Raw genomic sequence first — 20,393 nt, 5'->3', positions numbered from 1 at the left:
TTAATATTCATTTATTTGATTAGAAATGTTATTCATTTTAACCTAAAAATCATTTATTTTTCCCTGTACAATCGAGAAAATACTATAAAAACTTCTAGGGAAAAAATTATTTTCACTGAAAATGTTTCCAAATCTTGTGTTAGGTGAGGGGTGGGGGGAATGGTTGGATTAGTATTGTGCATGCCAAACGACGAATGGATAATTAAAGAATCGCAACTTCTTGTCTAAGGTTCAATATTAAGATGGGAATAATAATTTTTTTATAAAAGAGGTGTTGGTGCATGAAAATTTAGTCAAGATTGCGCTCCAATTAGTACAAAAGATTTGGTTTCAAAATTTAAACCAAGGAAATTTTCAAACTATTCACGTTTCTTTCTAGTGCATGATATTATAGAAATAGTGAAATTCTAAAATTTTTGAAATTAATAATGATTTAATTAAGTTTTTCGTTGATACTTGTCCAATAAAGGGTTAGCTAAATTCATTTCCCTTTAATTCTTTTTTTGATTGGAATATCAACAAAAAAAATATAATTAGATTGTTACCAGTGCTTGTGACCAGATAATCCGGATCCGCAATATAATATTTTAACGATCCGGATCTGCAATACTATATTTTAACTCCCTGGATCCAGCTCCGCAATTAATATTTAAACTCCCTTGATCCGGGTCCGCAATATTATTTTTTAGCTCCCTGGAACCGGATCCGCAATATAATATTTTAACTATCTGGATCCGCAATATTATATTTTAACTCCTTGGATCCAGATCCGCAATATAATATTTTAAGTCCCTTGATCCGGATCCTTCATATTATATTTTAACTCCCTGGATCCGGATCCTTCATATTATATTTTAACTCCCTGGATCCGGATCCGCTAAAATAACTTGATATTCGGATTCAAAGGGCAAAATAATACACACACAAAAAAAAACTTTTATATCAGTAATGTAGTGTTGAATAACGAGAAATTGGTAAGAAGAATTGAACTTATGCCTCAAACTAAAATATTCTAATCTCTATATATTTGCGACTAAATTGTGTAAACCTTAGATATTTTAAAGTTCGAATATTTAATCTTGTCAGCATTCATAGTTTGAAATATCTGAGGTCTACGCCACTGCCACTGGGTTGAAAAGAAAAAGGGATTAGAAAATTAGAATTTGTGGCCAGTGCTTAGGATCCAATCAATTTTAATGCGGATCCGGATCCTGGATCCGCACTTGAAAAAAATGTATTCGGGATCCGGATCCAGATCCAGATTATTTCTTTAAAATTTACTGAATTTTTTAACAAAGCAAAATTTTCTCATTTATTTCGCTTAATTTTATGCTAAAACTTGATGAACCATTCAGAAATCAGGAAATTTTTGTTATCTCTCTTTTTTTCAATAGTTTAGATTTGGGTTTTAAGAGTGAATTTTTTTTTGGCAGTTAATAGTTGATATTTTGCCCCTTGGATCCTAAGCACTGTTTGTGGCAAAGACTCAATTCCTTTCATATTGTCAGACACCTATAATTTTTTATTATTATTATTTTTTCAGCCTGAGGTGATTCAACTTCCTACGGAGGAGATCATTGAGAACGGTGTTTCACCGTTAGATGGAATTCTGCCGAAGGATCCTTCTTTTGGTAAAGTGTCTGAAACCCTCGAGGAACTGCTGGAGAAAAGAGAACCAATGAACGGAGTTCTGTCCAAGGATAAATCTAATCATGTTGATTACACTAAAATAAATGGAGAGAGTGGTAAACGGTTAGCCGAGGACATTACACACAATTTACCCGCCAAAAAACCTGCACTTGAAACCGTTTTGACCAATGGGTTTACCAATGGTCAAATGAACGGTAACATGAAGGCCGTTCTACCAGGAGGTCAGGTTGTTCAGGTCGTAACGACCAGTGGGGCTCAGAGCCAACTGATCTCGGGTAATGGTCAGCTTATACAGAGCGGAGGACAAGTAGTTCAATCCAGTAGTGGCCAAGTGCTTGTGAGTAGTTCAGGTCATCTTATTTTGACCACCCAAGCAGGAGGAGGTCAAGAACCACAATTAATACAGACCTCCAGCGGTCAGCTTTACCTTAAAACCACTCAGGGCAGCGGTATTGTATCCCATACAGGGCAACAACAAGCGGGGGTCATCGTTCATCAGCAACCGCAAACAGTTCTGCTTCAACAGCAGCAACAACCTGTTATTGTTCAACAACAACAGCAACAGCAGGCTGTTATAGTACAGCAGGGTCAGCAGGGAAAGGCTATGCTGATAATTCCCCAGGAGAAACAACAGCAATTCATTCAGCCGCAACAACAACAACAGTTTGCACAACAATACACCCAGCCCCAACAGCAGATAGTGCAGCAAGTGATACAAACCAGTAACGGACCTCAATTAGTTAGACAGGTTGTTGTTGCCTCTGGAAACTCCAACAACGCAGTTGTCCATCCCTCCAACCTCCCTTCTACAGCATCAACAACCAACCCTCAGACAGTTTCCTCTATACCCAACGACCAACAGCATTCTGACCAAACACAACTCAGAAGCAACACTCCAACACCTCTCACCAACGGACAATCCACTCCTCCCTCCTCCAGTCCTGTTCCTTGTCCGTCCCCTCCCCCCGTCAAGATAGATCCAGGACGCCCCTTCCTCTGCGAATGGTTGAATTGTATGAAATCGTTTAAGACTCCGAAGGAGGTTGAACGGCACGCTATCCAGGAGCACTGTCCACTGGGTATGGATGAGGATATGCCCTGTCTCTGGGCCCGTTGTGATGGAATGAGAAGGAAACGGTTTTCTCTGATGACTCATCTTCAAGATAGACATTGTCATCCTCAGGTACGATTTAATACAAATTCTTAGATATAATTCTTAAATATTATTCTCGGCTAAGTCCTTTGTGTCTTAATCCCTTTAACTATCTAGCCTTAATAGTTACCATCTGAGGTGAGCACCGCAGTTTAAAAAGTACGTTTAAACCGGTCATAATATATACGCTATGGTTGAGAGGGGTTCTGAGCTTGCAGTCTCGCAGAGACATTGCGAGGTTTCGTGATTTTAATACATTTATTCTCCGTTCTTTTAGTTGATGAAATTGATGGCGGTTCGGCGAGTACAGATCATGCAATCCGGGAAATCTGATGTTCCCCTCCCCCCTGCCCCGCCTCCACACCCAGGGTACGCCCCCAACGCCGCCCTTCATGCAATTAAACGACATGCCCAGGAATTCATCAGTCCGAAAGAAAATGAGGTACACATTAAAATTATAATTTTTTTTAAAGGAAGTCTATATTTCTTTCAACCTTCGTTAATATAATAATTATTATGGCATAAGTTTACGCAGAAGTTAAAGATTATATTTTACAAGTAATAGTTTGTGATTAATATTCATGTATTTGATTAGATGATAATAGTTTTGAATTAATAAAATCCTTGCTTTCTAATAATTACAGAAAACTGTATTTTTTCACGGATTGAAATCAAATTTGTACCATACGAACCATGCATTACTCCACCATTAAAACTCTATCAACACTCCGTTTAGATGCGAGATGAGAAGGAAGGCCCTGTAACTAAATCAATCCGTCTCACTGCCTCCCTTATCCTGAGGAATCTAGTCATATATTCTCAAATCGGCAGATCGTAAGTTTTTATTTGTAGCTCAGACATTTAAACATTGCTTTTCAGGGGTGTGTTTTTTTTGGAAAAATAATTTTTATTTTCCCCCTCTTTTGAGAATCATTTTTTTCCCTAAGAAGTTAGGAATGTTTGCCATAGGGTTTTATTCGCTGAATTGGAAAAAAAAAGAATTTAGGGGAACTTAATAAATTTGTTGTAAGAAGTAGAAAGAAGGATGAAACACTTGCCTTTTGATGCATAATTTCTCATTTTTTATACATATGCATTATATATATATATATGATAGACATTTTTCAGAACTTCTTAAAAATATGCATCCCTTATTGCTTTTTTGTAAAACAATTGAAACATCATATAATCCTTATTTCAGGCGACTGCGTGCCTATGAATCCCACCTGTCGACTGTCGCTCTGTCCAACGTAGAATCCTCAAGAACTGTGTCGCAAATCCTCTACGACATGGCGAACTGCCAGGAATTTCAATAAAACCTCTAATCTGCAGAAGAAGAAATCCGTGGAAATGCCGAGGATTGAAATTGGAAGGAGACAACAGTGATAATTGTGAATATTTAGCATATCTACAGTACACAGTACACACACTATAAGTGCACCAATATTTATGTGTACCACTAGACAACTCTTATGTGTTCTTACATACGGAATTCGGAATTCTATTTTTAAAAACAATTCCACGAAGGTGGGTCCGACAGGAAGCCTGTTTTAAAAACAAACTGACAAACCAGTTTTTTGAGATTCTCCGGCGCACGAAAACTCTTCGTGTTACACGGAGTCAGTATTAAACTACTTATAAACAAACATTCTGGAGAATTTTCGACAGCCAAAGTACAAACTGAATGGATGATGTAGCTGTGGCGCTTGGATAGCTGTATATAATTGACTAAATATTTAATTAAAAACAATTTCAATACAAGGCCTCTCTAACCATTGTTAATTTTTATTTTCTCAACCTGAAAAGTTTACTAACATAAATTGCAGAAGCCTATAGGTGTCACTTGTCAGCCAACGAGGTTATAGTATACTATAATCTACTTTTACTATGTGTTTCACCGTACTTCGGACGGCCACAGTCGGAGACGTCATATGTTTGCAAAAATTATTGATGGGAGAGTAAAGAGAACTACAAAGGGTACAGGGTGTCCAAATAAACATGGAAATTAAATGACGACTTTAAAATTATCTTCAATTTCCGATAAATGATTAAGAGCGTATCAGAAGAAAGACTTCACGATTATGATGCTTTCTTAGTATCTTTAAAATTGACGGTGATATCATTCATTTAATTGATTTTGTTGTAATTAAATAATGTGAAAAATGTGAACCTAATTATACTTTTTGAACAATTTTACCATTTTCACAATCTTTAGGGCGATAAAATTAACAATCCTGTTTCAGTTTGACTGATTTTTATTTTTGGTTACTTTTTTAATTCTGTTTTAATGTTTTTGAAAGAGATAAAATGACAAAAGGGTTGATCGGCACCCCGGCATGGGTCCGGTGTTCATGGAGCAACGGACCCATGCATTTTTCTCAGTTGGAAATTTATCAACTGATAGAAAAAGGTATTGGAGCCGGTGCTCCTTTATACCATACTCTTAAACGAGGCCAGTCCGCCCTCTCAAAGTTTTACAAAAGATTACAGTTTTTCGTAATATTCAACTTTTTATGAAGTTTCTAATTTTTTTTAGCGATTAGAAATTATTTATAATTTTTAATAGTTTTCATTTTTGTGAGAAAAAAACAACATGAACAAGTCAATATGTTCAACAGAATCAAATTGTTAATTTTTTTCGTTAATTTTTTCTCGAGAAAGTCTAGGATGGCCAATTTAGGTATTAATGTCAGAGTTACTGTTGAAACTAAAATCAAAATATAAGATCCTGTAAAACAAAGTTATAATGTTAAATATTTAAGGAAAATTTTAAGTTATAAGCTGAAGGGTTTTGTTCTGAGATGTTGGATGGGTCAATCTGCTGAACAATCCAGAGATGATTTCAAGGATGTACGGGTCGTACGGGGGGAGGAAGACTTAAGCCGCCCAAATTACCAGATTAAGTTCCGCACTGAATCATTTTTCGAAGTGTATTCTTTATTAACAAATTTTCAATCTGGACAGATTTCTTATAATTTCCATCAATTTTGAAGGTGCAAATATGGTCAGGGGCATAAATAAGGATTCTGTAGGGGGGGGGGGGGTAAATTTTTTTAATGTGGCTCGCCGAATTTCCCCCCCCCCTTTCCTAGAAAAATATCATGATATTTATCAAATTATTGGTTTTAGTTGGGTTTGATTTGCATTTACAAACTCCACTAAATAAAGACTTCATTTCCTTATACCTTTCAGCTTTCGCCTTGATTTATATCCTTCATTATAGTCACTCATTTTACATTAACTACAAAGATCTGAGGAAAAAGATGTTACTTTTTAAATCTTAAGAAAAGCTACTTTTCAAAACTTTGAAAAAAATATTGTTTTTGAATTTATATTCTAATTTCCAGAGGCGCGACTAGCACTTTTGCTAGGGGTTTTGGAAAAATATTTTTTGTAATGGTCTGTGGTGGGGTGTAGGGGGGTTGCCCCCCCTTTAGAAATTTTTTTTTAAAATGAAAGTGCTTTTTTAAGGGTTTGACGTCGAAAAAAAGGAAATTTTCAGTTGTTGCATGCAGATTTGGCTGTGTTCAATTCAAATCGGTTTTTTTCTTGTGTTTTTAAAAATTTATACTTTCAGCAACTGTAAAATCAACGATATGAGTCAATCAATTCTTTTCGTGTGCGCAGAGCGCCAAAGAAAATTTGTTAAGCACCTTGTTTGATTACAGATATAATTACAAGAAATAATCATTTATATATTCTGAAAAAAAAAACATTAAAATACATATATAATTTTAATCATCTACATTGAAAAAGGACAGATAATGTTACGTCAATATAATTTGTCTTAAAAAGTCAACATGAGATTAATTTAAAAGAAGCTTTAAGACTTCCTTTTTGTTTTTTCTAACTTTCACAAATTCCTTAACTTGTGCATAACTCTACAGCTTTATATAAAATAGAAAATTTTACAGCAATTCACAGGTGTAAAAGCACCAATTCACAAAACATAATAGTTTTTGTAAAAAAAACTTGTGCTTTTATTGTATTTTATTATTCAAGTATTTCACAACAACTATCATGTTTTGTGAATTGGCGCATATATTGTTAGATTCGTATATATACACCTGTGAAATTTTATAAGTCTATCAATTTTTATATAACTAGGCTTTTAGGGCGCTTCACACCCATCTTTTTCAACTTTTAATTGTCGCTTTATCTGTGAGCATCTTCTCTTTTTACAGTATAAAAAAGTTGGCGGATTTCATAATATTTTTTTGCGCATTTTCAAAATTTTATAAAAATAAAAAACTTTTAAACACTAATTTTTAAAATTTTGATCATTCACAAACCTTCCTTGGGGTCACTTGAGGTCCCAAACAAAATTTGGGGCCGATCGGTTCAGCCGTTTATTGGATACAAACAAACAGACAGATAAGCTAAATTTATATATATAAGCTGCAGTAGGAGTAAAGCGTTATTTATCTGTCCTTTTTCAATGTAGATAATTAGAATTACATATTTGTATATTTGTTAATATGTATTTTTTCGTTGAGATTTTGACGTTTATAACTTTTTTTTCAGAAAATAAAATAGCCTGTTTCAAAAATATTTAAATCTGCAATTATAATCTAGACAATAGCCCAGTTCACTATAATTTCGTAAATATTTCCATTTACTGATAGCGCCGCTGATTTAAGGATTCATAACTCTGATTGGATAATGAGATAGATATAAAGATAGATGTTATATCGCCATACTATTTCTATTGGTTCAGAATAGACAACAAACACAAGACTGAACCCTGATTGGATTAAGTAGACAACAAATTAATGAAAAGGAGGTGGTAGCTCTTTGGCCTGTACATTTTTTGTAATTATTATTTTCCTTAACTGTAATTGTTATATTTTAAATAAAACTTTTCATTTAGGGGTATTACTACAAATAATATGCCAGAGGTGTTGACTAAGTACTTTTATTTTTTTGATATACAAATATACAGTCTAGGAAAGTAATTAGTGGAATAAATTACTCATATCCAGAGAATTACCACCTCAAATATGTTTTTATAACTAATTTAGATTGAAAGAAAATAAAGTTTAAATAAGCATCAAAAGTGTAAACATTGGTGAAAATTGAATGTTTATAAAAAATCAGTTTTAATTGTAGACTCGTTCATGTATTTTAGCAATAAACTTTATCTATCTATCTGTCTAACATTGTAAAATTTCAATCCCTGAAAAAGTAATAGTTGAAATAAGAGGCGTTAGATAGGAGTCATAAAACATACTGACCAAATCAAAGATTGATTGAAATAACATATAGGACACTATACCGTCTTTTCAAGATTTGGATGAACTCGTTCACAATAACCCTGAGGCAGAAGTCCGGAGAGGAGTTTCGGGTAGTCGGTGTAGAACAGGCTCTCTCTCTGTCTTGTAATATATCGCGTAGTCGGTGTAGAACAGGCTCTCTCTGTCTTGTAATATATCGCGTAGTCGGTGTAGAACAGGCTCTCTCTCTGTCTTGTAATATATCGCCGACTGGGCGAACCTCCTCTGGACTTCTGCATCAGGGTAATTGTGAACGAGTTTCATTAAAATCTTGAAAGAACGACTTCCATTGTCCTATCTGTTATTTAATTAATTTATGGACCAAATATGCCATGCCATCATTGCCATATCAGTACGAGCTGGACGTCCTAGACAAAGAGAATAAAATATATTCTATTCTCTTTGATCAGCAGCCTGTATCAGTCACATTTATACTTTCAAGCTTTTTCCTTCATTACTTTGAACAACAAAATAATTCATTAAAGTGCAAAAGTTTAATCTAAAATATTGAAATAATTTAATTGAAAAGGTTAAAAATGTTTAACAAAGAGCAACAGAAAAATCTAAGAAAAATCAGTTGTAACTTGTAAGCGTTCATTTAATATTTTTTATTCAATCTACTAAATTTTTCCCTGCAGTGGAAGAAAGCTTGTTTTTTAATAAAAAAATCCATAGAAATCCATTCAATATTTGCCTCCAACTCATGATGAAAAAATAGGCTTTTCTTTTAATAAAGGCTTTCTTATTAAGAAAATGTGTTAAGACTGAAAACTTTGCCTAGCGCTCACTACAACTTTGTGAACTATGTATAAAGAGGATGCAGGTTTTATTTGATTCTTGGGTTGCTAAGAGCTAACTCAATCATGTCAACGGGATAACAACACTAAATATAAATCACATTAGGATCTTCATCAAAATTATCAAAATATAAATTTGCTGTCCTCTGACTGTTCACAAAATCAAGGGAATGTTCAGTGTTATTGACATGATTTACGTCTGTACCATGTGCCCCAAGCGGATTAGACTTTATTAAACGTTCTTCAGGATTATCTATCACAGATTCTTCTATTTTTTTAACTACGGGATTAAGAATCACTGAGGTATTGATACTATGCACAATGGCGTCCAGGTTTAAGCTGGTTAAATCCGGTTTATGTACTATAGGATTACTGGTAGCTGAGGTGTTCACTAATGGATCTAGAATAGTCGATTTATCCATCTCAAGAGTTTTAGATTTAAATACCGGCAGTGGTTGCGAAGGGGACGGAATAGTGCCACGCTTTATTTCTTGAACGCGGCGCAAGGTCAGCTGTTCTTCGTGCAGGGAACCAGCTTGAAGGTTACTGAGGCTCTGCTGATGGGATATGTTGTTAAGAAGAGGGATAGAGGTCGGAGAAGAGGATATTCCAATCTCATCCTGTGTACAGCATGGGGGCCAACGTTTTTTTTAATATTTTTATATTAATAGGGGTTCGCCTAAAGAAAATTGAGCTGCAATTCTATTTATAGAACTAGCTCGGGAACCCAGCTTTGCCTGAAAAATACTCTTCCTCTTAAAACTCAACCCACTCAGGTTGCAATTTTAAATCAAAGCTAAGGACATTCCTGTGGTTCTACAGTGCTTCAGTCAAAGATGTAGGGAAATTGGTCAACAGGATCATGAGTCCATTTCGGACATACAAACAAACAGAGATTACTACCTTGTAATAATATATATATGTAGAACCACGGGAAAGTTCTAAGCTTGGTTTGATAATTCTCAGTTGAGTTATAGATTGACTTTAAAGGAAAAATTAAATTTTCGGCAGAGCTGGGTTCCCAAAAGCTGACTTTTGCTAGAATAAAAAAAATTTAACACTGAAATATTAACTATAATAATATGTAAAAAATTGTTTTGTATTTTGTTTTAGTCTAAAAAAGCAAACTTTAAAATTTGACAAAAGAAATAGATTTTTGTGGAACCTCTTATAACCTTGAATTTTTGAAAACTAACAAATAAACTTTGCCCGTCTTTTCCTGTGGTTTGGAAGCAATTTCAACTTCAGCACTTTTTACTTTAGGTTGTCCAGTCTCAAGATCAAACTTCGGCTAAAATACATCCAATCAAATATTTGAATAACTGGGATAAAATCAAAAATTCAATTGTCAAAGTTATTGTTAAAGTCAAAGTCAAAATTAAAGGTTCTGGAAAATTAAATTTAAATCTACGAAAACAGCTGAGGCTTTTAGTCATTGACTTTGGATCCGCTGGGATGTATTATAGATCAGCATGACAATTCAAGACAAGAAGTCTTAGATGAACGAGAGTTGAAACACCTAAGCCCAAGATTAAAGAAAAAAATCTGTGCCTAAGCATTTTTCGGGATGTGTAATATTAACAATACAAATTCCAACAGTTTGATGTATTTCTATTTTTGAGAATATGCCGAGTCAAAATCCCATTTCTAAGGATTTGAATACAAATGAAAAGGGAAGTTGAACTGACGGATTTAAAATTTATGAAAATTTTCCTTTTTTCTGATTTGTACTCGCTGAACCACCCAGTTGACCAGCAAGTCCCAGCCCTGGGGTCCGGCTGTAGCCTGAAATAAAGATGTTAAAACTTGAACTGAACTTGAATCTTAGTAGGATACCCCATGAATCAAAAATGAGAAGAAATCTTCAAATTGATATTTTCTTTTCATAATTTTATGTTGCAACTATAATATTTAGAATAAGTAAGCAATGACTAGATTCTTTGATTAGGGAGGTAATATGTATTGATTTGTAACTTTTGGCCAAATGAAACTTTAAATTTAACTTTGTTTTATTATTTCCAAATAAATGTAATATAACGTTGTATTAAATTCATATTAAAGACTTGAACTGCCTATACGCCATTGAAAATTAAAAACAACCTTGTTACTCATGTTTATCGAGACACCGTGAACATTACTATAGTGACTGAAAATTTTTCAAACCAAAAATACATTATTGTAAGCTTTTGCTGACATTGACAACAAAATTTCAACTCTTTCATATTCTTAGTTTCTTGTCAGCAAAGCTAAGATGACAGTTTTTTCACAGAGATTAAAATTTACATTATAAGAAACCGGTTTCAAGTATTTACAGGTCGTTTATTCATCATTTTTAAATTGAGAATTATTTTTTTAAGCCTATACTTGTAATTTTCTATTTCTTTTCATGTACAGAAATTTACACTGCGCGTGCATTGTGCAATGTACACTGGTATACTGCTCCGAATTGTTGAATGAATGATTGATTGAAGTGAATATAAACTATTTATACAAATAATGAAATGAGTTTGGAAACTTCAAGTTCATCTTTATTGAATTGAGAACTGGCCTGCATTATATATGAGGAGGGAATGGAGGGATGGGAGGAAGGAGAGGGAAATAGAGGGTATACATGGAAGGGAGGGAAGGGGAAGGTATATACTAGATGGAAGGGAGGGTAGGAAGGGTTATGGAGAGAGATAGAGAAGGGAGGGAAGGGAATGGGAGGGGAAGAAAGAAGAGAGGGGGGAGGGTAAAGCTTAGGTTATTCTTAATAAGAAAGGAACGCTGTAAATTCACAGATGACAATCATATTTTTAACTGCACAACAATAGAGTTGTAGGATTGGAAGTTATTAATATTTGATTTTTTGTTTCAGTTTCATCTGTTATTCTTTCAGTCTTTTAAAATAAAAGTTTCAAACTAAGGCTTCATAATATTACGTTCCTAAACACTCAAGAATAAAGTTTTTACCATTCAAAGTCTTTTTTATTATTGTTTAAAACACAGAAAAAAGATGACCAATTATATGCTGTAGAATAAAGTAAATCTTAAAATTATTTCAAACTGTTGACGATTTTTCTTTACGATAACTTGATTTTTTGTTTGTTTGTTGCTGTTTAGGTACAGGGTAACCCACACAGGATGATACTTCAGAGACGACTGTGCGGAATTTATAATGTATGTTTCCTTTATTCATGACTTTCTGTAATCTTTTATTTATTATTTCTTCAAATAATCAAAAAAGCTATTAAATAACAACATTTAAAGATATATTATCAATATTCTATCGATAACAATAAACTATACGTTTTAATGGTTCGTTAATTTTCCTAACATGTTGGCATGATTCCATCTTTCAACTAATATTCAGGTTTAAAAGTCGTGGATATATTCTTTTATTTAGACTCTATATAGATCCCATACATCATAATTATGTTATCAATGCAGACAGAATTATACTGTAGAGAACGAAGTAAATTATTTATATATACCCTAGAGAAACTATTAATTAATTTTCTTAATACTAATTATTCATTTATTTATCTTTACAAAGTGTTTTATCGATACCTTTCGAACACTCCACACCTTGGACTAACCATGCCAAGATGTGTGTTCGGTTTTGCTATTTGAATTCAATTGCATTTTGTTTTATTTTGATCCACAACCTTTTAACTCACCGAGATGTCTTTATCGTTCTTTGTTTTTAATCTTTCTGACAGAAACAATCTCAAAAACTGACGAGTCTCAACCCAGACCGAAATATGTTTTCAATAAATGTGGAACTAACATCTACTTTTTTTTGTTGCTAAACAGAGGTTTGGTCCATCACCATCACAAAGTTTTAAATTCTTTTTCAGTATTTAATCAATGTGACCAACTTAAGTTTTAGGATGGATACAGTAAAACATTAAAACATTTTAGAAAAGAATTCAACCAAATAAAGGGTGCATGAAGATAGAAACCTTTAAAAAATCAATACTTACTTTATTTGTTTGTGCACTGAAATATAACAATAGATATATATGAGAAAACCTAACTAAAAAATGCGTAAATCGGCATTAATTGAACTGAGTTTACTAAAATATCTCTAAAGTTTACCTATTAAACAATGCCCATCTCTAGAGTTTACCTCTCTAAAGTTTAGTTTGTATGATGCCCATCTCTAGAGTTTACCTCTCTAAAGTTTAGTTTGTATGATGCCCATCTCTAGAGTTTACCTCTCTAAAGTTTAGTTTGTATGGTGCCCATCTCTAGAGTTTACCTCTCTAAAGTTTAGTTTGTATGCCCAGACCAACCATAGACGGTAGAAAGAGAAGAGAACCAGGAGAAGAACAAGGAAGGAGAGAATTATTTCATCCATGTATCCATACTAAATACATATATGCATATATCCATACTAAATATATATATCCATATATCCATACTAAATATATAGCCATATACTTAAACAAAATATATATATATATATACATATATTCATACCAAATATATATATATATATATACATATCCATACTAAATATATATATTCATATATCCATAATAAATATATATATATATATATATATACATAAATTCATGTATCCATACTAAATATATATATTTCACATCCATTCTAAATATATAAATCCATATATCCATAATAAATATATATATCCATAAATCCATACTAAATATATCCATATATCCAACTGAATATATATAGATATATCTATATCTATACTAAACACATAAATACATATATAAACTAAATATACAAACCAATTATTCATATATATCTTTATATACATTTGGCTTGTCTCTTGGTTCCTTTATTTATTGATATCCTTCAAAAAAAATTCTATCTTTTAAAAATCTTAGAAACCCGCCAATGAAAACATTCCTTTTCATGAAACATAATATATAAATATATATATATATGCATTATGTATCATTATTATGAGAAAGAAAAAGTTTTCTGAAAAGTAAGAAATGGATTTATAAAAAAGTTGGATACCTTCATCAATAACTTGTTGTATCCGCACTAACTTGATATATTAACTAGTTTGTTTTGTTGGACTTAAAGATCACTCTGTTTATCAGAGTTTAATCCTTTCCCTTCAACTGCTATGGGGGCACTGGGTTTGTTTACATTCCTCCCAGAGTGTACAGTACACAATATGCGCATATCTGAGTTGGGCGTTCCTGTATATAGTTCCTTGCTTTGCAAGAAGTTTAAATTAAGAATGTTAAAATAAATATATAATTTAATTACCTTATGTAAAACCAGCTCCCACTTCCCTGTATAAGGGTTTACTGCCCTAAAACAATAAATTTCAGTGGTCAACATATATATCAATAAAGTTTCAGTTACAAAAATGATGATATAATTCAACTTTAGGATCTAATGAATCATTTTTATAAAAACCTACCCCTCTTTGTTATGTAGCATTTCAGTACCCGGGATATTGTATTGAAATTAGCTATGGGCCAGATTTGTTTTACAGAAACTTGTATTGTTTTAAGACCTTTAAAAGGTTTACAAAAATATGAGAAGGTTCCAACATTTTAAAACTTTATTCTGTAAAAGTTTGCTTTTATCAAACATGCAAATTTGTGATCCTAGAAGAAAATATAAGGCAAAAACGATCTTTTTCAAGTTTTTAAAACGATCGTTTTTGGGTCATTTTGCCTTTCCCAAAAAAAACAGAATACAAAATCGTTGGACCCTTATCATATTGTCGTAAAACCCTTTAAAATTCTAAAAATATTAAAAGTGTCGGTAAAACGAATCTAGCTATTGCCCATCGCTAATTGGAATACATTTTGTATTGATATATATATATATGCAATATCACATGATTAAGACAATCATATTACGTATTTACTGCACAGTTAAAGTTTAATGTACGTTATGTTTATATCGTAATTTAAGTATGTCTCATGATTTAATCTAATCATGCATACGTATGAATAATGTCATGATGCATAGGTCACAACATAGATTGTTAATAATGTACAACGTACTGCAGGTTTACAGAATATCATGTTTACACAATATTTGCTATAAAATAACACTTATAGCCTGAGAACCCAGTTAACTCTGAATAGGGGATCGCGAGTTATGATTAGACATACAAACAGACAAACAGAGATAATTACTTTAAATGTATTGCTTGAAAACCGGGGGTTGCCTCTTTTCTTTGTTGCTGATTTATTAGTATAGCTGACTTTTGGCTGGTAGGATGTTTCCTTGTTGTTTAATCTAAAGTTGGATGAAACTAACATAATGAAAATCCGCAAACCTAACTCACAAAGTGTACAGTGAACAAAGTTTGATGAAATAAATGTGTATGTATAATGTTTCAACGAGATTAGAACCAATAAGAGGGGGATAGGAGGGTTGTTTACATTCTAGCTCTGACGTATGGACAGCATATAGAAACTAGTTTTATAGTAAACAAACAATATAAAAGGAACTGGCGACGTATTTTCAAGTATCCCTTCTTTAACATTTTGTTTAAAACTAAAAAAAATTGCTAAAAAAACTTACCAATTACCGTTGGTTGGAGAATACCCAGACGATGTGTTCAAAACTTCATTATCTGAAAATAATAAAATTCTATTTAAAAAAATGAAAATTGAATGCCGACATTGATTTCACTAAAAGGGGATCATTCATTTGGTGAACTGACCCGTTTTAACTCATTTAGTCTGTATTTGTACTGCAAAGCTTGCTCAGGTTAGTTGAAATTCGGCCCGGTACATATAGGGCTGGGCAAAGTTCCGATAACGAACCGTAGGTTTCCGAAAACTAACAGAAGTGTCCGTTAACGACAGCAAAAGCCGTCAACTTTTAAATAGTTAACGGAACGGATTATCTGTTTTTGAGAAAGTAATTAACGATTAAGAACGAAAACGAAAGGATGTGTTTTTAAAAAACAGCAACTTTCGTTCTTTTTTTTCTGCTAAAATAGAGTGACAAAACAACATTTTTTTGTATTTTGGCGTTTTTAAATGCCCCCCCCCCATCCCTCTTATTTCTAAGATGGAAATTTTAAAGATTTTTTTGCAATTTGTTGAGTGTTTGTGCCCTAAATTCAATTTGATAAAACGTTAACGATTTTTTATGGAAATTTTAGAGGTATGGCAAACAAACGCCATTAATACTACAAATAACTGTTAACGACTTTCACAATTAACTGTTGCACCCATAAAAATTTGACAAACCGTTAGCGAAAATTTGTTTGCCCTTCGCGCAATTTCCAATTGGCTAATGATGTTAATTGCAAAACCTAATCGTTAATGTCAGCATGTCTTCTGTTAATGTTGTTAATAAAATTGAGATCGTTAAATAACAGTAACTTAAAAATAAACCTAAAAAACCGTTACCGTTTTCTCTTTTAACGGGTGGAACTAATCCTTAACAAAACGGTAAGAAAAAGTTGAAACGTGCCCAGCCCTATAGGTACTTACAATGAACTGAGCTGTACAGTGTGCCTTAACCTTTTAACTGAAAATATTTTGCATTGTTTAGTTGAACAACTTTTTTGGTAAGGAACTGAGTTCTTGTCGCAAACTCTTATTTTTCAATCAAAGAATTATTTAAAAAGACGATATCGAATTCGTCACTGAATTCCCATGTTTATTTTTAAATCTTTTTAAATAATTCTTTGATTTATTATAGTGATACCTACCGAGAAAGCTCTAATCTGAAAGAGTATCGTCTGCTATGTTTACATTTTGTTTGTTGATGTTTTGACAACATACGGTTGTACTTATGTAAAACAAGAAAATTGCAGTATGCAAACAGAGTAAACTTGCCCGTCTTCAATGTTCATCTTGCGAAGACATTATAGACACAACTTTGCAGCCATTTACCGTTTTCATAATAATATTATGGCTTTGCATGAAATTAGGTATTACAATGCTAATTCATAACAAAGACGATATCCAATTCTTCACTGAATTCCCATGTTTTTTGGGACACCCTGCATCTTTCTCTACTGTATTTTTGCTCATATGGAGATAGACATAATCTTTCAATTCGGTATTTTTTGTTCACAAAACATTTTATGTTTCAAAAAGTCTTGAAAACTTTTCCTCAAAAGAATTAGAAAACTTAAAAATTATTTAGAATTTTTGTTAAACCTCTTCCCTTTATCAATAGGGACGTGTCTGCATGTTTGGTTACCTGCTAGGGATGTGTTTGAATGTTTAATCAGCTGCTAAGGACGCAATTAACTGTTTGTTCAGCTGCTAGGTTATACGAGTTATACGCGTGTGAATGTTTGATTACTTGCTAAGGACGCGAATTTATTTTTTATTACCTGTTAGGGACGCGTATTTATGTTTGATCACCTGTTAAGGACGCGTATGAAAGTTTTTTTACCTGCTAAGGACGCGAATGTATGTTTGATTACCTGCTAGGAATGCATATCAGTGTTTGATTACCTACTATGGGACGCGAATGCATGTTTGATTACCTACTAGGGAAGCGTATGAATGTTTGATTACCTCTAGGGACGGGAATGAATGTTTGATTATCTACTAGGGACACAAATGAATGTTTGATTTCCTGCTAGGGACGCGAATGAATGGTTGATTATACCTACTAGGGACGTGTATGAATGTTTGATTACCTCTAGGGACGCGTATGAATGTTTGATTAACTTCTAGGGACGCGTATGAATGTTTGATTTCCTGTTAGGGACGCGAATGAATGGTTGATTACCTACTAGGGACGCGTATGAATGTTTGATTACCTGCAAGGGACGCTAATGCATGTTTGATTACCTACTAGGGAGGCGAATGAATGTTTGATTATACCTGCTAGGGACGCATATGAATGTTTGATTACCTACTAGGGAAGCCTATGAATGTTTGATTACCTACTAGGGACACAAATGAATGTTGGATTAACTTCTAGGGACGCGTTGAATGTTTGATTTCCTGCTAGGGACGCGAATGAATGGTTGATTATACCTACTAGGGACGTGTATGAATGTTTGATTACCTCTAGGGACGCGAATAAATGTTTGATTACCTACTAGGGACACAAATGAATGTTTGATTACCTATTAGGGAAGGTTATGAATGTTTGATTACCTCTAGGGACGCGAATGAATGTTTGATTACCTACTCTGGGACACAAATGAATGTTTAATTACCTTCTAGGGACGTGTATGAATGTTTGATTTCCTGCTAGGGACGCAAATGCATGTTTGATTACCTACTAGGGAGGCGAATGAATGTTTGATTACCTGCTAGGGACGCGTATGAATGTTTGATATGTTTGAAAAGAAGTTGTGGAATGTGAATATGTGGAGGAAGATGAGAATGTTCTGGAAACCTGACCAAAAACAAAAACATGATTATTTTGGAATTGAAAAATTTCTTCTTGGATGTAACATAGTTGTTTTAAATATTTCAATTTGTATTTCTAATTAAAAATCTTGATGAAGGAATACAAACGTAAATTCACTAAATAACCCACCCAATTGTTAACCTGGAAATTGATATTCCTTCGGACCTTTGTGATAAACGAGAACAAAGCAACTTAAAATCTTCATATACAATACCACAGATAGAAAATTGTATAGGGTTGGTAAGGCCTGTCATTTTATATTCTTAAAATGTTATCATTTTTGTGAAAGAAACGTTTTTTACTCTTTAGTCACTATTCATGGGATCTTCTTGCCCGGCAGCCAATCTCACACATAAGTACATAGTTATAGAACTAATCTTGTTCTTGATTTTTGAAAACTGTTAGTTCAACATTTTTTTTTTTTTTGACATTTGTTACGTCAAAATTGTTAAGTTCCAAAAGTTTTTTCCAGTAAAATTCTTTAAGTAAAAATTAACAAATTTTCAAGATTTTTACTGGTTGTTACCCTTTAGGGCAGTAACGTACAAAAGTTGATGTTTAATGATGTGTGGTCGTTGGCGCAAAATGATATATGTAATAATTTTGAGCTTTTGATGTTGGAAATCAGCATGTCAGAAACTAAAGGTTTGCAGGAATGTAGAAGCTAAAAGGGTTAAATTAATTAAAAAATATTGAGTTAGAGCTTAATGGGTTAAATTAATTAACACATATCATGTTAGGGCTAAAAGGGTTAAATTAATTAGCACATATATTTAATTAAAGCTAAAAGGGTCAAATCAATTAAAACATATTATGTTTGGGCTAAAATGGTCTAATCAATGAACAAACATTGTGTTAGGGCTAAGAGGGTTAAATTAACTAGAAATATTGTGTCAGGGTTAAAAGGGTTAAATCAATTATCCCATATTATGTTAGGGCTAAAAGGGTCAAATCAATTAAAACATATTATGTTAGGGCTAAAAGGGTTAAATCAATTAACACATATAATGTTAGTGCTAAAAGGATTAAATCCCTTGACGCATATTATGATAGGGCTAAAAGGGTTAAATCAATTAACACATATTATGTTGGGGCTAAAAGGGTTAAATCAATTAACACATATTATGTTAGGGCTAAAAGGGTTAAATAAATTAAAACATATTATGTTTGGGATAAAAGGGTTAAATAAATTAAAACATATTATATTTGGGCTAAAAGGGTTAAATCAATTAACGCATATTATGTTTGGGCTAAAAGGGTTTAATCAATTAACGCATATTATGTTAGTGCTAAAAGGGCTAAATTAATTAACACGTATTATGTTAGGACTAAAAGGGTGAAATTAACTAAATATATTATGTCAGGGCTGAAAGGGTTAAATTTTTAACAAATATTATGTTAAGGCAGAAAGTTTTAAATTAATTAGATAACAAATATTACGTTAGGGCTGAAAGGTTAAAAATAATTAACAATTATTGTGTTAGGGCTTAAAGGGTTAAATTAATAAACAAATATTGTGTTAAAGCTTAAGAGTTAAATTAATCTACAAATATTATATTATGGCTAAAAGGTTTAAAATAATTAACAAATATTAAAAAGCAGCTTTTTTACAAAGAGATTCCCTTCGTTTTCATGTTTATGTTTATCTATGCTGTTTAAGGGCTTGATAAAATCAAAATTGAAATCGAAAGTTGTCCTCATTATATTGATATATGCGACGATGCCTGTACCTGCAAACCCAAACCAAATCTTTACAACACACCTCCCCCTCTACCGCCATTTTTTATTCTGAAATAAGAAAAGCATTTTTTTGCCATTAAAACTATAAATATGAAATCATGCTTTTTGGTTGTTTTGAAAGAATCAACAACTAAGAATATTTACAAACAAAATTTGTTATTCTAAATCAGAAATTTTAAATAGATTTCAAAGGGAGTGACCGGCTATGTAAGGTAATTGAACTGAGTATGCAGTGTTGTCGAAAACTTCTTTAGGTTTCATTTGAGACATATTTCACTTTTTAAAGATCTGTAAATCCTGAGTTTGAGCGCTAATTCGACGTTTAAAACTCCTGATTTGGGGGTGGATACGCTTTCAGAATTAGTTTTTTTTTAAATTATTAAATAACGACAACGAAAAATAAAGCAAAAATTATACAGTAATCTACTTAGACGGCTAGAAACATATTTCAGA

At 32.8% G+C, this 20,393-nt stretch overlaps 2 protein-coding genes across 5 annotated transcripts in view; one reads left to right on the top strand and one right to left on the bottom strand.

Moving 5' to 3' along the window:
• Positions 1–4,224, top strand: part of LOC111711272 (AT-rich interactive domain-containing protein 2) — a 17,523-nt gene extending 13,299 nt beyond the window's left edge. For all 4 annotated transcript variants that reach the window (XM_023485574.1, XM_023485576.1, XM_023485573.1 and 1 more), the window contains 4 exons: positions 1,544–2,833; positions 3,081–3,245; positions 3,540–3,637; positions 4,005–4,224. In XM_023485574.1, coding sequence (XP_023341342.1) covers positions 1,544–2,833; positions 3,081–3,245; positions 3,540–3,637; positions 4,005–4,119 — 1,668 coding nt within the window. In that variant the 3' untranslated portion in view covers positions 4,120–4,224. The remainder of the gene's footprint in view (positions 1–1,543; positions 2,834–3,080; positions 3,246–3,539; positions 3,638–4,004) is intronic.
• A 4,661-nt stretch (positions 4,225–8,885) lies between these two features.
• LOC111711281 (uncharacterized) lies at positions 8,886–19,990 on the bottom strand. The gene is made up of 8 exons (XM_023485596.1): positions 19,931–19,990; positions 18,097–18,185; positions 15,387–15,438; positions 14,109–14,154; positions 13,117–13,224; positions 10,587–10,658; positions 10,093–10,164; positions 8,886–9,493 (listed from the first exon to the last, which is right to left on the bottom strand). Exons 1-8 carry the CDS (start codon positions 19,978–19,980, stop codon positions 8,960–8,962), a joined length of 1,023 nt encoding a protein of 340 aa, XP_023341364.1. The 5' UTR covers positions 19,981–19,990; the 3' UTR covers positions 8,886–8,959.
• Between the last annotated feature and the right edge of the window lie 403 nt (positions 19,991–20,393).

This window comes from Eurytemora carolleeae, unplaced genomic scaffold (genome assembly GCF_000591075.1).
Source record: "Eurytemora carolleeae unplaced genomic scaffold, Eaff_2.0 scaffold1145, whole genome shotgun sequence".
Classification (NCBI taxonomy): Eukaryota; Metazoa; Arthropoda; class Copepoda; order Calanoida; family Temoridae; genus Eurytemora; species Eurytemora carolleeae.
The sequence above is the reverse complement of the archived record's forward strand: the minus strand, read 5'-3'. Positions and strand labels throughout refer to the sequence as shown.

Bases quoted from the DNA above. Each gene is read 5' to 3' on its own strand.
- LOC111711281 (XM_023485596.1), bottom strand. From the start codon at position 19,980: ATGGCGGTAGAGGGGGAGGTGTGTTGTAAAGATTTGGTTTGGGTTTGC. The intron at 10,659-13,116 runs GTAAACTCTAGA...TCTTTATTTCAG, and splicing joins ACAAACTAAACTTTAGAGAG to GCTACAGCCGGACCCCAGGG. The intron at 10,165-10,586 runs GAAAATTTTCAT...GATGTATTTTAG, and splicing joins GAGTACAAATCAGAAAAAAG to CCGAAGTTTGATCTTGAGAC.